At 39.8% G+C, this 14,180-nt stretch overlaps 1 protein-coding gene across 2 annotated transcripts in view; it reads right to left on the bottom strand.

Annotated features, from left to right (window-relative positions):
* The window catches only part of imp4 (IMP U3 small nucleolar ribonucleoprotein 4), a 13,462-nt gene extending 1,722 nt beyond the window's left edge, over positions 1 to 11,740 (bottom strand). For both annotated transcript variants that reach the window (XM_058375632.1, XM_058375634.1), the window contains exons 1-7: positions 11,653 to 11,740; positions 7,607 to 7,715; positions 5,878 to 5,961; positions 5,162 to 5,271; positions 4,911 to 5,043; positions 4,667 to 4,821; positions 1,636 to 1,730 (exon numbers count right to left, since the gene is read on the bottom strand). In XM_058375632.1, the coding sequence (XP_058231615.1) occupies positions 1,636 to 1,730; positions 4,667 to 4,821; positions 4,911 to 5,043; positions 5,162 to 5,271; positions 5,878 to 5,961; positions 7,607 to 7,715; positions 11,653 to 11,655 (689 nt within the window). In that variant the 5' untranslated portion in view covers positions 11,656 to 11,740. The remainder of the gene's footprint in view (positions 1 to 1,635; positions 1,731 to 4,666; positions 4,822 to 4,910; positions 5,044 to 5,161; positions 5,272 to 5,877; positions 5,962 to 7,606; positions 7,716 to 11,652) is intronic.
* Positions 11,741 to 14,180: the final 2,440 nt, after the last annotated feature.

Here is a 14,180-nt window from a genome sequence, read left to right as displayed (position 1 = left end):
TCTTCATTGATTGCACATTCCACCAGTAAGAGCAGAGTGTGAAGGTTTAATTAGCAGAGTAATAGCACAGTTTTGCTTAAAATATTGCAATGCACACAACATTATGGGAGACATATCAGAGTTCAAAAGAGGACAAATTGTTGGTGCACGTCTCGCTGGCGCATCTGTGACTAAGACAGCAAGTCTTTGTGATGTATCAAGAGCCACGGTATCCAGGGTAATGTCAGCATACCACCAAGAAGGACGAACCACATCCAACAGGAGCAACTGTGGACGCAAGAGGAAGCTGTCTGAAAGGGATGTCCGGGTGCTGACCCGGATTGTATCCAAAAAACATAAAACCACAGCTGCCCAACTCACTGCAGAATTAAATGTGCACCTCAACTCTCCTGTTTCCACCAAAACTGTCCATCGGGAGCTCCACAGGGTCAATGTACATGGCCGGGCTGCTATAGCCAAACCTTTGGTCACTTGTGCCAATGCCAAACGTCGGTTTCAATGGTGCCAGCAGCGAAAATCTTGGGCTGTGGACAATGTGAAACATGTATTGTTCTCTGATGAGTCCACCTTCACTGTCTTTCCCACATCCGGGAGAGTTATGGTGTGGAGAACCCCCAAAGAAGCGTACCACCCAGACTGTTGCATGCCCAGAGTGAAGCATGGGGGTGGATCAGTGATGGTTTGGGCTGCAATATCATGGCATTCCCTAGGCCCAATACTTGTGCTAGATGGGCGCGTCACTGCCAAGGACTACCGAACCATTCTGGAGGACCATGTGCACCCAATGGTTCAAACATTGTATCCTGAAGGCGGTGCCGTGTATCAGGATGATAATGCACCAATACACACAGCAAGACTGGTGACAGAGTGGTTTGATGAACATGAAAGTGAAGTTGAACATCTCCCATGGCCTGCACAGTCACCAGATCTAAATATTATTGAGCCACTTTGGGGTGTTTTGGAGGAGCGAGTCAGGAAACGTTTTCCTCCACCAGCATCACGTAGTGACCTGGCCACTATTCTGCAAGAAGAATGGCTCAAAATCCCTCTGGCCACTGTGCAGGACTTGTATCTGTCATTCCCAAGACGAACTGATGCTGTATTGGCCGCAAAAGGAGGCCCTACACCATACTAATGAATTATTGTGGTCTAAAACCAGGCGTTTCAGTTTCATTGTCCAACCCCTGTATATAGCTGAGAGCAGCGATTAAGGGGGCCAAGCACTTTCTTTCCCTACTCCTTACTGACAGAGGAAAAACCAAGAGCCATCAGAGCTTGGGGATTTGGGATGGAATGTCAACCCATTGATGAGATATTGCCTCACTTCCTGTTTTCGGGTACCTTCCCAAGATTGGGGTCAGTATATCAAAATTGCATCAATTGCATGGAAATTGCATCAATTTCTGTTTGGTGATTTTTTTAAGTCAAATTTGTTAGGGACAAAGACAATCCCAGGAAAGTGTCTACACATTTTTGGTGCTTGGCCCCCAAAAAATAACAAAACATACTGTACATCAGGGTGTCTATAGTGCTTACCTCCAAATAATAGATTTATTCAAATTATCCAGGCTGCACAAACTAACACTAAACCAAATGATCACAATGGCTCAATAGTAAAAGACTCAGTTTAGCTACCTGAAGGAGATGAAATCATCTTGATTTGCAAATGTAATAACACGCCTGCTGTCGTCTTTGGGAACCGGAAACAGGTACTTCAGGATGCTGGACACCTGTAAGAGGGAAAAATAAATCCCTATTTTAAATGTTTATAAACACCAGAGAGTGTGATTATAAATGATTATAAACAACTTGAGAGTGATTATAAATGATTATAAACACCAGAGAGTGTGATTATAAACGATTATAAACACCAGAGAGTGTGAATATAAATGATTATAAACACCAGAGAGTGTGAATATAAATGATTATAAACACCAGAGAGTGTGATTATAAATGATTGTAAACACCAGAGTGTGATTATAAATGATTATAAACACCAGTGTGAGATTATAAATGATTATAAACACCAGAGAGTGTGATTATAAATGATTATAAACACCAGAGAGTGTGATTATAAATGATTATAAACACCAGAGAGTGTGATTATAAATGATTCTAAACACCCGAGAGTGTGATTATAAATAATGTCCTTTCTACAGTTATATACAGTCAGTTGGAGTTGTGGAACCAGGAGCTTCTGAGCAACTCATAAATTAGCTCAACATCTGAGTTCTTTATAGATTTAACACCAACTCCTCCATGTTATTTTGTGTATTGATTATGAGCTTGTTGTCCTAAAAGTCCACATGGAGTTGGCATCTTCTCCTCGAATGTCTGAAATCTTCAATCTCCTGTAACCTTCAGTTGTCATGCTGAAATATGGGAACATGCTGAATGGTGGATGCAATCGATATTTTTTTCCGTGGACCATAATATTATCCGATCGCATTCTTTTAATTTAGAAAAACTCCTAAAACGTTTTTGGAGGTATTAACATATAAAGAAATGGAGCCCATGAGATTTTAAAAATGTAACGCACATGTTGACCATCAGATGGTGCTTCCGCTACGGCGCTGCATTTCCAGCCATCGCCGGTTTTAGCAATGTTTTTACTTTTCTAATGTTTGTGTGGGGAAAAAAATAGTTAAAAGCTCAATTTTTTTTATTCCTGTCTAATACATCTAACTCTAATATGAAACTTTTGAAGGAGAAAATGTTTGGTTAAATGATGTTTATGGCTGAGAGAAAGTGAAGCTAACCAAAACATCCAGAGCATAGCATCACATGCTGCGTTTTATATCTTATCAACCTCAAGAAAGAAAGAGGGGACAAAAGAAAGGATGATAACTGAATTAATGTTTATATCTGCTATAAAATAAGAGGGAACAAGAGCTCAATTGTTTTAAGAACTTTCCACAACATGAAAAGTTAATATAAACAAATAAAGAATAAGACAAACTAAACACTTTTATGGTTTATGCTAGCTGCTCGCGTACTTAGAGAACTTTGAGGTCTGTAAACTGTGCGGCTTAAAAACAATGATTCAATTCAAAGCGGTAGAATAAAATCGGACAAAAAAAGATCTGTGGAGGGCTGCAGTGATGATTGTGCTTCTGGAAATTTATCCCATTTCCACACATCTCTGGACCTCAGTCAGACTGACCATCAGGTGCTTGGTCACATCTCTTACTAAGGCCCTTCTGCCCTTTGGCCAGACAACCAGCATTTGAGTATTATGGAGGCAATTCAAAAGGGGTAGAGAAAAAATCTGACAAAAAAAACTGAGATGCAGGTCACTTGGTTGCACATTATCACATAATAGGCTTCAAACACCCAATAAACATCATCATATGTCAACATCAGGATTAGAAATCTGCCATTTTTTTCAGGAAAACTGATTAGAGATTGTGCCTCTTCAGAGCATCTGACTTAATTATGCACTCTAAAAGGATGCATGTTTTTAACTTCGCAGTATACCACAGTGCTGTTGAATGCTTGAATCTGATTGGCCAGAAAATACTGATTTACTTCTATAACAGCAACTCTGGCATCGTTTCTGTGGTAACTTTGTACATGGGAACCGATCTAGCGGCTATGCTACATACACTATATTGGCAAAGGTTTTGGGACACCCCTCCAAATCATTGATTTCAGGGGTTGGGCTCGGCCCCTTAGTTCCAATGAAAGGAACTCTTAATGTTTCAGCTTCATACCAAGACATTTTGGACAATTCATGCTTTGTGGGAACAGTTTGGGGATGACCACTTCCTGTTCCAACATGACTGCACACCAGTGACCAAAGCAAGGTCCATAAAGACATGGATGAGTGAGTTTGGTGTGGAGGAACTTGACTGGCCTGCACAGAATCTTGACCTCAACCCCATAGAACACCTTTGGGATGAATTAGAGCGGAGACTGTGAGCCAGGCCAAGACTGGGACGTCTGCCTTTACATGCACATGAATGTAATATGGAGTTGTCCCGCCCTTTGCAGCTATAACAGCTTCATCTCTTCTGAGAAGGCTTTCCACAAGGTTTAGGAGTGTGTTTATGGGAATTTTTGACCGTTCTTCTAGGAACACATTTGTGAGGTCAGGCACTGATGTTGGACGAGAAGGCCTGGCTCACAGTCTCCGCTCTAATTCATCCCAAAGGTGTTCTATGGGGTTGACGTCAAGACTCTGTGCAGGCCAGTCCAGTTCCTCCACACCAAACTCACTCATCCATGTCTTTATGGACCTTGCTTTGTGCACTGGTGTACAGTGATGTTAGAACAGGGAGGGGTCATCCCCAAACTGTTCCCACAAAGTTGGGAGCATGAAATTGTCCAAAATGTCTTGGTATGAAGCTGAAGCATTAAGAGTTCCTTTTTACTGGAACTAAGGGGCCCGAGTCCAACACCTGAATTCAATATTTTGGCAATATAGTGTACTTCTATAACAGCAGCTCTGGCACCATTTCCATTGTAACTTTGTACACAGTAACAGATCTAACGGCTATTCTACATAAATGGATTAAAAACATGTATAAACTTTGATATGCAAAATAAAAAAATTAAATGCAACTACACTAGAAGATAAATGTTGTCTAAGAATGTAACTGGTGGTGAGCACTGAGTATTTTTTTGTTTGGTGATTGACCAGACGATGTCTTCCTGTGTGACTCACCCGTCTGCCGAGGCGAGAGGTGAAGTTATGAAAGATAAGATGGGGGAAGGCCTCGGACATGGTGCCGATGTCTGGGACGTCGTGTCTCATCACTACATTATACAGAGTGAAATACGCCGTCGGTCCGAAAGGCAGGTGACACACGATCAGACCGTCTGAGGACATTAAAAAAGGCACAGGGACACTCAGCATGGAGGTGCATACAGAAAAGATCACACCAGATGAGGATTTTAAATGTCTTTACCTGGCTGTCCTCTGGTTTCGTGCACTATCACCAGATCAGTCACGCTGTTGGCCTTGCACGCATGCACCAGCGTGTCAACTTCATGGTTTCCTCTGTTCATGCGCTGGGCCCCTGGGAATATCAGCTTCACTTCCTGTGGTTAACAAGCACATAAGCTGTGTGTTTAAAGGTAGGTTTTTTTTACATGATGTCTTACACACATCAACAAACTCACAAAAAAAATAAATAAAATAAAAAATTTTAAAAATCACCTTGGCAAACATCTTGAGTCTAGAGCTCGGGTCTCTGGATGTCGTCACCATGACTTTTGGGTCTTCCACTCCGGCCCACTTGTACTCGTCGTCCATATGCGAGCTGACGCCTGGGATGGACACACACACACACAAACAGACACAAACATAGACAGACACACACACACAGAGACAAACAGACACACATAGGCAGGCAGACAGACAGACACACACAGATACAGACACACACACACAACAGTTATATCAGTTTAGGTTCAGGATGAATACTGTCTGTCTCTATCTTCTACACCAAATGATCAAGTCTGATACTTTTGCTTAAACCGCTTTAATACTGCATTAAATCAGGAAAAAAACTAAACACCAACAAGTCTGATAAAACCCAACCCTAACCTAACCCAAGGCCTGTGGTTATTCCAATAGATATGAAAGATAAGATAATGGTTTAAAAGCAGCATGTGGTCATAATGGAGGAAAAACTCATCAAGTAGGCTACAGAGAAAAAATCAGAAAAGGTGTCTAACAGTCTTCACCATCTCCATCACAATCAGGAGATTATTAAAAACTGGTACAGAAATCGTCAGATTAGAGGAATTGTTATTAAAGATTTGCGTGACTTCCAGAGACGTTTAGGACGGTGTTGATATTTTCTATGCTGTTTTTTACAACTCTTTAACCAGGTAAATGCTTAAAAGATCATGTCAGTGATGAAGATTTACCATCTCCACCCTCGTCATCAAACTCCAGGAGCTTCTGCAGATGTAAAGCCTGTTTGCGAATCTCTGTAGGTATCAGATGGTTTTCTGTGGAAGGGGGGAAAAAAAAGGCTTTAATTTCAAGATCAACATCTGAGAATAATCGCGGTAGAAAAGGTCTGAACGCTGTTTATGATAAAGAAAGAAGATGAAGACGTAACAAACGGACGAAGAAGAAAATCAACTGAAGTGAGGTAGAGAGTCGGATTAAAGGTTACATAATGTGTGGTTAGAGAAAGAAAAAAAATCAGCACTGAGAGGGAAAATAAATTTTAAATAAATACATACATACAAAAACAAATTAATTCATTTATTTATTACTTAGTAAATTAATCCATTTATTTAATTCATTCATTATTTATTTATTACTTAGTTACTTGCTTACTTTATTTTTATTTATTTATTTATTTATGCATACTGAATCTCTCTGTAAAAAACTTCTGTGATCAAATTTTATTTATTTTTATTTTTTAAAGTTTAAATATTTCCAATGTAAAAGCAATTTTTGAATAATAATCTTTTTTTTTTTAATAAAATGTAAAATAGATTTTTGGCCACACGTCTCGATTGGTGAAATGTAAACGTCTAAACTTCTGAAGCTAGAAGAAAACTCTTATACAGACGTTTAGGAGTTGAAAAGATGAAACAAGAACTGCTCCGTGTTTCAGCTCCGATGTACCGCCAGAATATTTCCTAATAAATACAACTCATTTTTGTGTGTGTTGTATCTTGTAGCTGTCTAAGCTGCTGTAACAAAAGTTGTTCCCTAATGGGATCAATAAAGTCAGGCATAACATTATGACCACCTGCCTAATACTGCCCGGGTCCCCCTTTTGCCGCCAAAACAGCCCTGACCCGTCCTGCACTGTGTATTCTGACCCCTTTCTATCAGAACCAGCATTAACTTCTTCAGCAGTTTGATCAACAGTAGCTCGTCTGTTGGATCGGATCACACGGGCCAGCCTTCACTCCCCACGTGCATCAATGAGCCTTGGACGTCCATGACCCTGTCACCGGTTCACCACTGTTCCTTCCTTGGACCACTTTTGATAGATACTGACCACTGCAGACCGGGAACACCCCACAAGAGCTGCAGTGTTGGAGATGCTCTGATCCAGTGGTCTAGCCATCACAATTCTATCTATCTATCTATCTATCTATCTATCTATCTATCTATCTATCTATCACACAGTCACACACTGAAACGAAATCGTATGGAATTTTAGTGTTGTGCGAGCCGAGCGAAATAAAGTGTCATAAAAAAATAAAACTGGATTGAATTTAATTAATGTCGACATTGGGATAAATGAGATCATGATGCCCTTCCTTGTGATATTGTCTCGAATCGGAATGATTTGAAATATCTTAAAATTTTCAGAGATTTCCAGTTAAATTGAGGTTTTGTCATTTTATCAAGACGTCAAAGAAAAAGTTTTATAGGTTAATGCGTCACTTGTGTTGCGCTTGCAGACCATGAACTAAATCGTACAGCGCGAGGCATATTGTCTTGTCTAGTACTATTAGCGGGGCAAGTATTCTCAATTATTATTTAAAAAATAAATAAATTAATTAATTAATTAAAAAAAAAGGAAGAGATCTTACACTCTCCAGAATGTTGTTTTTATAATTATATATATTTTAACCAAAAATAAGCGTACATATATGTAAGAATATATAAGAATATAAGACTCACCATCTAAAGCAGATTTGACTTTCTGTTTCTTCTCCTCTATGGAGCGCTGTCTGTCCTCCTGGGCCTTCCTGTATAGGTACTCTTTCCTGAGTCGAACCTCGCGCCGTAACTGTAACAGAACACGCAGCAGGACAGGAGCAATGTTAGAAAAGCAGCGCTGTTATTATCCACAGCACCGTACGTTACACCACAACCCTCTGCTGTGTTTTTAATCACCAACAAGCTGGCACTGAGGTTGGGTCGTGTGGGCGGAGCTTAAAACGGTGCAGGATACTGATTGGTCAAAAGCCACAACTGAAGTCACTTTTCTACCAGATGTTTTTCTTCTTTATTTTTTAATCTTCTGTTTGTCCTCTTGATTTTTTTTTTTTGATTGATTTTTTAATGCCATGTTAGCTTCAATGGCAAAAGTTTGAATGTAGTTAAAACACAGGGTGCTATTCAATAGATAGGATTACACTGACATGTAAGATTCTTGTCCTCTTGAAGTAAATACCAAACGGTTTAACTTTACTTTATTATACACTACTCACAAAAAGTTAAGGATATTTGGCTTTCGGGTGAAATTTCAGGATGCACCTAAAATGCACTATAACCTTTCCAGGTGAACTTAATTTGACCTTCTCTACACTTTTGAATGCACATGTCCAACTGTTCAGTGTTTCAGTACTTTTTGCATAACTTGCTGTTCTCTAACAAGGTGCTTAACGGCAAAATTCACAACTGGAGTTTGATCCAATAAATTTTTTGGTTCCATTAGAATTGGTATTTAAACAGTCCTCTTCATCATGCTGTTCACATTTTGACATCATGAGACCAAGACCGCACCTAACAATTGATCAACAGTACCTCGCCATTGTGAGGCTTCAAACAGGATGTTCTCAGAGGGAAGTGGCCAATGAGCTTAGAGTGTCACAGAGTGCCATCAGCAGGTTGGGACAGAGATACAGAGAGACTGGAAGAGTCACAGAAAGGCATAGAAGTGGACGTCCACATCCCACGTTGATGACCGCTTCATTGTGAACAGTGCCCTGTGGAACCGGATGATGAATGCCACTGAACTCCAGGCACATTTAAGGGAGGTGAGAGGAACCCAAGTGTCACGTCAGACCATTCGAAACCGTTTACATCAGCGTGGTCTGCAAGGGTACCTGACCACACCACCAGACACAGGTGTCGGGCCAGGGAGCATTTACGCTGGACGAGGGACCAGTGGGCCTCAGTGCTGTTCTCTGATGAAAGTCGATTCACGTTGAGCAGAAATGATGGCCGCCAATGATGCTGGAGACGTCAAGGAGAGCGCTATGCATCAGCCACTGGTGGTGGTGGTGTTACAGTCTGGGCAGGTGTGTCTACTCAATACAGAACTGACCTACATCTTGTGAATGGTACAGTGACAAGCCAATACTACCTGAATAACACCATTAATCCAGTCATTGTGCCCCTGCATGAACAACACAGGCCTGATTTCATCTTCATGGACGACAATGCTCCAGCTCATCGAGGTCGCATCATTAGGGAACGGCTGCTGGAGGCTGGGGTACCTCAAATGGAGTGGCCTGCACTTTCTCCAGACCTGAATCCCATAGAAAACCTATGGGATCAGCTGAGTCGCCGTGTAGAGGCTCGTAACCCTGCACCCCAGAACCTCAATGACCTGAGGGCCACCTCAGCAGACAATAAGTCGACTCGTGAACAGCATGAGACGTCGTTGTCAAGCTGTAATTGATGGTCAAGGGCACATGACAAATTATTGAGACATTGAGATTTTTTGTTGTGGTATACCCACCACTGTTATTGCCTTTTGTTTCAATAAATTGTTTGAGATGAGGAAATCACCCTACCCTAAATGCCCTACTTTCATGATATAATATCATTGTAGTGTGAACTTTTTACATTTTCCATAAATTTCACCCAAAAGCCAAATATCCTTAACTTTTTGTGAGTAGTGTATTTTTAATAAATGATAAAGTAACGGCACCCGTAGCTCTGTTTAAATAGTTGTGTTGTTATTACGTCCAAGTTTGCATCTCTGTCTTTTCAGCAAAGATTAAAGTATAGGCACCCTCCGGTTTCAGTTTTGCGGTCAAACAGTGATTGTTTATATACACTGCCCGTCCAAAAAAAAAGGGTCACCACCTGAATTTAACTACGCAAATAGGTAAGAGCCTCCCATTGGATAATTACTGCATGGTTATTTGACCCTAACTGATGCAAGGAGTAGCTTCTCAATTCTTGAACAACCATGTCGGAAGACACATCCAGTGGTTGTGCAAAGGTTGTTAATCTGTTTCAGAAGGGTCAAACTATTGGCATGCATCAAGCAAAGAAAACATCTAAGGAGACTGCTGAAACCACTAAAATTGGGTTAAGAGCTGTCCAATGCATTATTTAAAACTGAAGAAGAAATGTGGTCGGAAAAAAATCTTGAATGATCGTGATCGGCGATCCCTTAAACGTTTGGTGAAATCAAATTGTAAAAAAACAAAACAAAAGGAGAACTCACGGCTATGTTTAGTAGTGAAAGTAAGAGCATTTCCACACACACAATGCGAAGGGAACTCAAGGGATTGGGACTAAACAGCTGTGTACCCTTAAGAAAACCACTTATCAGTGAGGCTAATCGGAAAAAAGGCTTCAATTTGCTACGGAGCATAAAGATTGGACTCTGGAGCAGTGGAGGAAGGTCATGTGGTCTGAGGAGTCCAGAGTTACCCTGTTCCAGAGTGATGGGCGTATCAGGGTAAGAAGAGAGGCCATCATGCCTAATACCCACTGTATAAGCCCGTGGGGGCAGTGCAATGATCTGGGGTTGCTGCAGTTGGTCAGGTCTAGGTTCAGCAACGTTATGTGCCCAAAGAATGAGGTCAGCTGACTATCTGAATATACTGAATGACCAGGTTATTCCATCAATAGATTTTTTTTCTTCCTTGATGGCACAGGCATATTCCAAGACAACAATGCCAGGATTCATCAGGTTAAAACTGTGAAAGAGTGCTTCAGGGAGCATGAGACATCATTTTCACACATGGATTGGCCACCACAGAGTCCAGACCTTAACCCTATTGAGAACCTTTGGGATGCGCCGGAGAAGACTTTGCGCAGCGGTCCGACTTTCCCATGATCGATACAAGATCTTGGCGGAAAATGAATGCAACTCTGGACGGGAATAAATGTTGTGACATCGCAGAAGCTAATCGAAACGATGTCACGACGAATGCGTGCCGTAATCAAAGCTTAAGGCGGTCCAACCAAATATTAGTGTGACTTTTTTTTTGTTTTTTTGGACGGGCAGTGTATATATATCTTTTAACACACTGCTTAAATAAAATGTACACTAATAAATTAGAAAAGTGCGTGTGTGTGTGGAGAGACACGCCCCCCAGAGGCGGGGCATTAAACGCTCTGGAGATTTTAATTGGTTGAACACAAGACTAGTACAGGTTGATTCATCAGAATTTTATCTGACACACTTTGACATTAAAATAAGAAATATGTACATTTTCCCCCAGATATATCGCCATATTAGTGTCCATTACGCTAATAAACACTTAATTTAATTTCAAGACCACTTTAATTACTTTCATGTAGAATGTAGCTACGCTAGCTAAGAAAAATGCTATCGGACGCTGTTAGCCAGAGCTCATTTAATAATCTTTATATCGAAATATTTTAAATTACAATTGTTTTTTTTCTCTTTCGTGTGGCTATAAAACATAATTCTTCATTTTATCTGAACCACAAGACTAATACAGCGTGCTAACTATGAGCAATGTAGCATGGCTTTTAAAAACGAAGGCCACGTCCCAAATACTTCCCTATACGGCGCACTTGTGCACTACAACAGCGGAAACATCCGTTATTTCGTACACTACTTAGTGCACTAGTAATCTTAGTAGAAAGATATTTGGGACGCAGCCCAACATAATGTACGAAATCAATCGTTAACGGCCGGATTGATTGTAATTTCCACAGCAGCCATTTAGCTTGTTAACTAAACATCGTGAATGTTAAGTGATTTTTGAAATCTAGATGATTTATCTTACCATTTTGTAACTATTTTTCTTCAGCTCGTCCACACGTGCCGCTTCGATAACAACAGTAACCGGGTGACCCGAGTACTAACGCTACTTCCTATTGGACAATGGAATAAACCAATCAGATAGAAGCATAGCGTTGTTTTCAAGATAAAAGTCGACTACGTTTATAATGATTATTCGGTTTTACTTGTTAAGATTTTATATATATTTTTTTACAATATAATAAGTAAATAAAGCCCAAAGCCAATGACAGAGAAGATTATGTGATTATAATTATTTGTGTGGATTTATGTTAACAAATATTTACCTCAGCCTCTCTGGTTTCAGAACTTGCCGGAACAGCAATGCCAGAAAACCCTGCTTTGTACAGAAATAAGTTTTCCAACATTTTAACAGTCTTTAAGACAGAAGAGTATATGTATTATATGTATTCAGCTATTTCAAGAGAGACAAAAAGACGATAGCTCCTATAATGTTTAAGCTCCTTGTTTATAGCTCCTATAACATAGACCCTGGGTGGGACTCCACTCCATCCATGCACACACTCACTGGCCAAAATGTCCATCTACTGACTAATTTGGACAGTAAAAGGAAACCCAGAGAATCCAGAGAAAACCCAGACGGCCATATGGAGAACCCTGGGAGGGAGCCTTAGTTTAATTCAATTCAATTTCATTTATATGGAACGTTTAACAATTGTCACAAAGCTGATTTACAGAAATCTGGATATAAATGTTCAATTTTAAATCCTTTCCTAATTAGCAAGGCAAAGAAAGTGTGAAGAGGCCCAAAAGGGAATCCATCCTCATTTAGGTGACACTGGATAGGCAAAATATAAATGATTCTAAACAATCAGGTGAAGCAGTGCTCAGTGTGTTGAACGAAACATGAGTATTTCTGATTTCATTAGAGCTTTAACTTTAAACCTGTCATAACATCGTCATGTCCTCGAAGCGTGGGTCACACAGCTAGCGGAGGTTTTCACCCATATCTTTAATCTCACCATAAAACTATCTGTGACCAACCTCTGAATGACTCCAACTCTGTGGCTCTGACTTCTATAATCATGAAGTGCTGTCATTCTTCTTCTTCTTCTTCTTCTTCTTCTTCTTCTTCTTCTTCTTCTTCTTCTTCTTCTTTTTCTTCTTCTTTTTCTTTGTCTTCGTCTTCGTCTTCTTCCCATAGAATCATTTAGAAAAAAGTTTCACAGAAAATAATCTCTTACTAAGAGATCAGATAAGAGTTCTTGACTCATAGCAGATTATATATAACGATAATGCTATAGTAGGGGAAAAAAGTTTAAAGGCAGATGCTACTTAAAGGTAAAGGAAGCAGATGAGGCATTTTTCTGTCCCCTGTCCCCTCTGACCCCATGTTCCTCTCCGCAGTCGTGTACGAGTGTCACGCAGAGCAGAATCCGAAGTGTCTCTACGACTCGGAGAATAACGATGTGCAGAGGGAAAAGTGAGAATATCAGACCTACTGCATAGGTTTCTCCTCCGTGTCGAAGGACGACGAGCTGAGCGAAGAGGATCTGAACCCGGAGGACAACGCCGAGGCCTTCACCGTGTCTCTGCCGGACGGAGTTTCCTCAAGTGACCTCAAAAAGGACTCTGACACCGTCTTCATACCGGCAGAGGAAAAGCTCCAGAGTGAGTCAAAAAAGTACAAAATGAACAATTAACTTCATTACAGTTCCACCATCAGAATAAAAAAAAAAATCACATTGTAAGCAAATTTTAAATTTATTTATACTTTAAAAAAAAACCCTACAAAGATTAAAATATTCAATAAACACCGCTTAACTTTAATAAATATTTTATTACATTTATATTATTATTAAATGCATAAATATAAAAAAAAAATATTTGAGAGTATTTAATAAATAATAAAAGTAAATGAATAAAAGTAGAAAAGCAGCACCTGGATGGATGGATGGATGGATGGATGGATGGATGGATGGATATATGGTTGGATGGATGGATGGATGGATGGTTGGTTGGATGGATGGATATATGGTTGGTTGGTTGGATGGATGGATGGATGGATGGTTGGTTAGTTGGTTGGTTGGATGGATGGATATTATTAATGTACATACAGCTGTAAGATTAAAGACCTGCAGAGAGTTTGGTGTAAAAGTGTCCAGTGTGTCTCCTATCTTGTCTCCTGGGATAGACTTTAGGTTCCCCACAACCCTATAGGATAAGCAGTGTAGAGGATGGATGGATGACCATTCGAGTGTGACCTCCAGGAAGAGATCCACGGTGAGTATAAATATACTATAATAACTAATATAATAGGTGTAAATATAAAAAAAAAATTACATACAAACATGCATGTTGATGTGAATCAAAGAGAGAAAAGTGAATATATAATCAAATAAATAAAGATTCTTTAAATCAAATAAATAGGTTACAATAAAAAAAAATGTAAAATGTTATTTTATAATTTTTCTTTAAATTAAAATGTTCTGCTGTCATTTACTGGATTTTTTAAAATTAAACTAAAACACTTTTATTATTATATTATATTGT

The sequence above is a fragment of the Hemibagrus wyckioides genome, linkage group LG22, assembly GCF_019097595.1.
Source record: "Hemibagrus wyckioides isolate EC202008001 linkage group LG22, SWU_Hwy_1.0, whole genome shotgun sequence".
In the NCBI taxonomy this organism is placed as follows: domain Eukaryota; kingdom Metazoa; phylum Chordata; class Actinopteri; order Siluriformes; family Bagridae; genus Hemibagrus; species Hemibagrus wyckioides.
The sequence above is the reverse complement of the archived record's forward strand: the minus strand, read 5'-3'. Positions and strand labels throughout refer to the sequence as shown.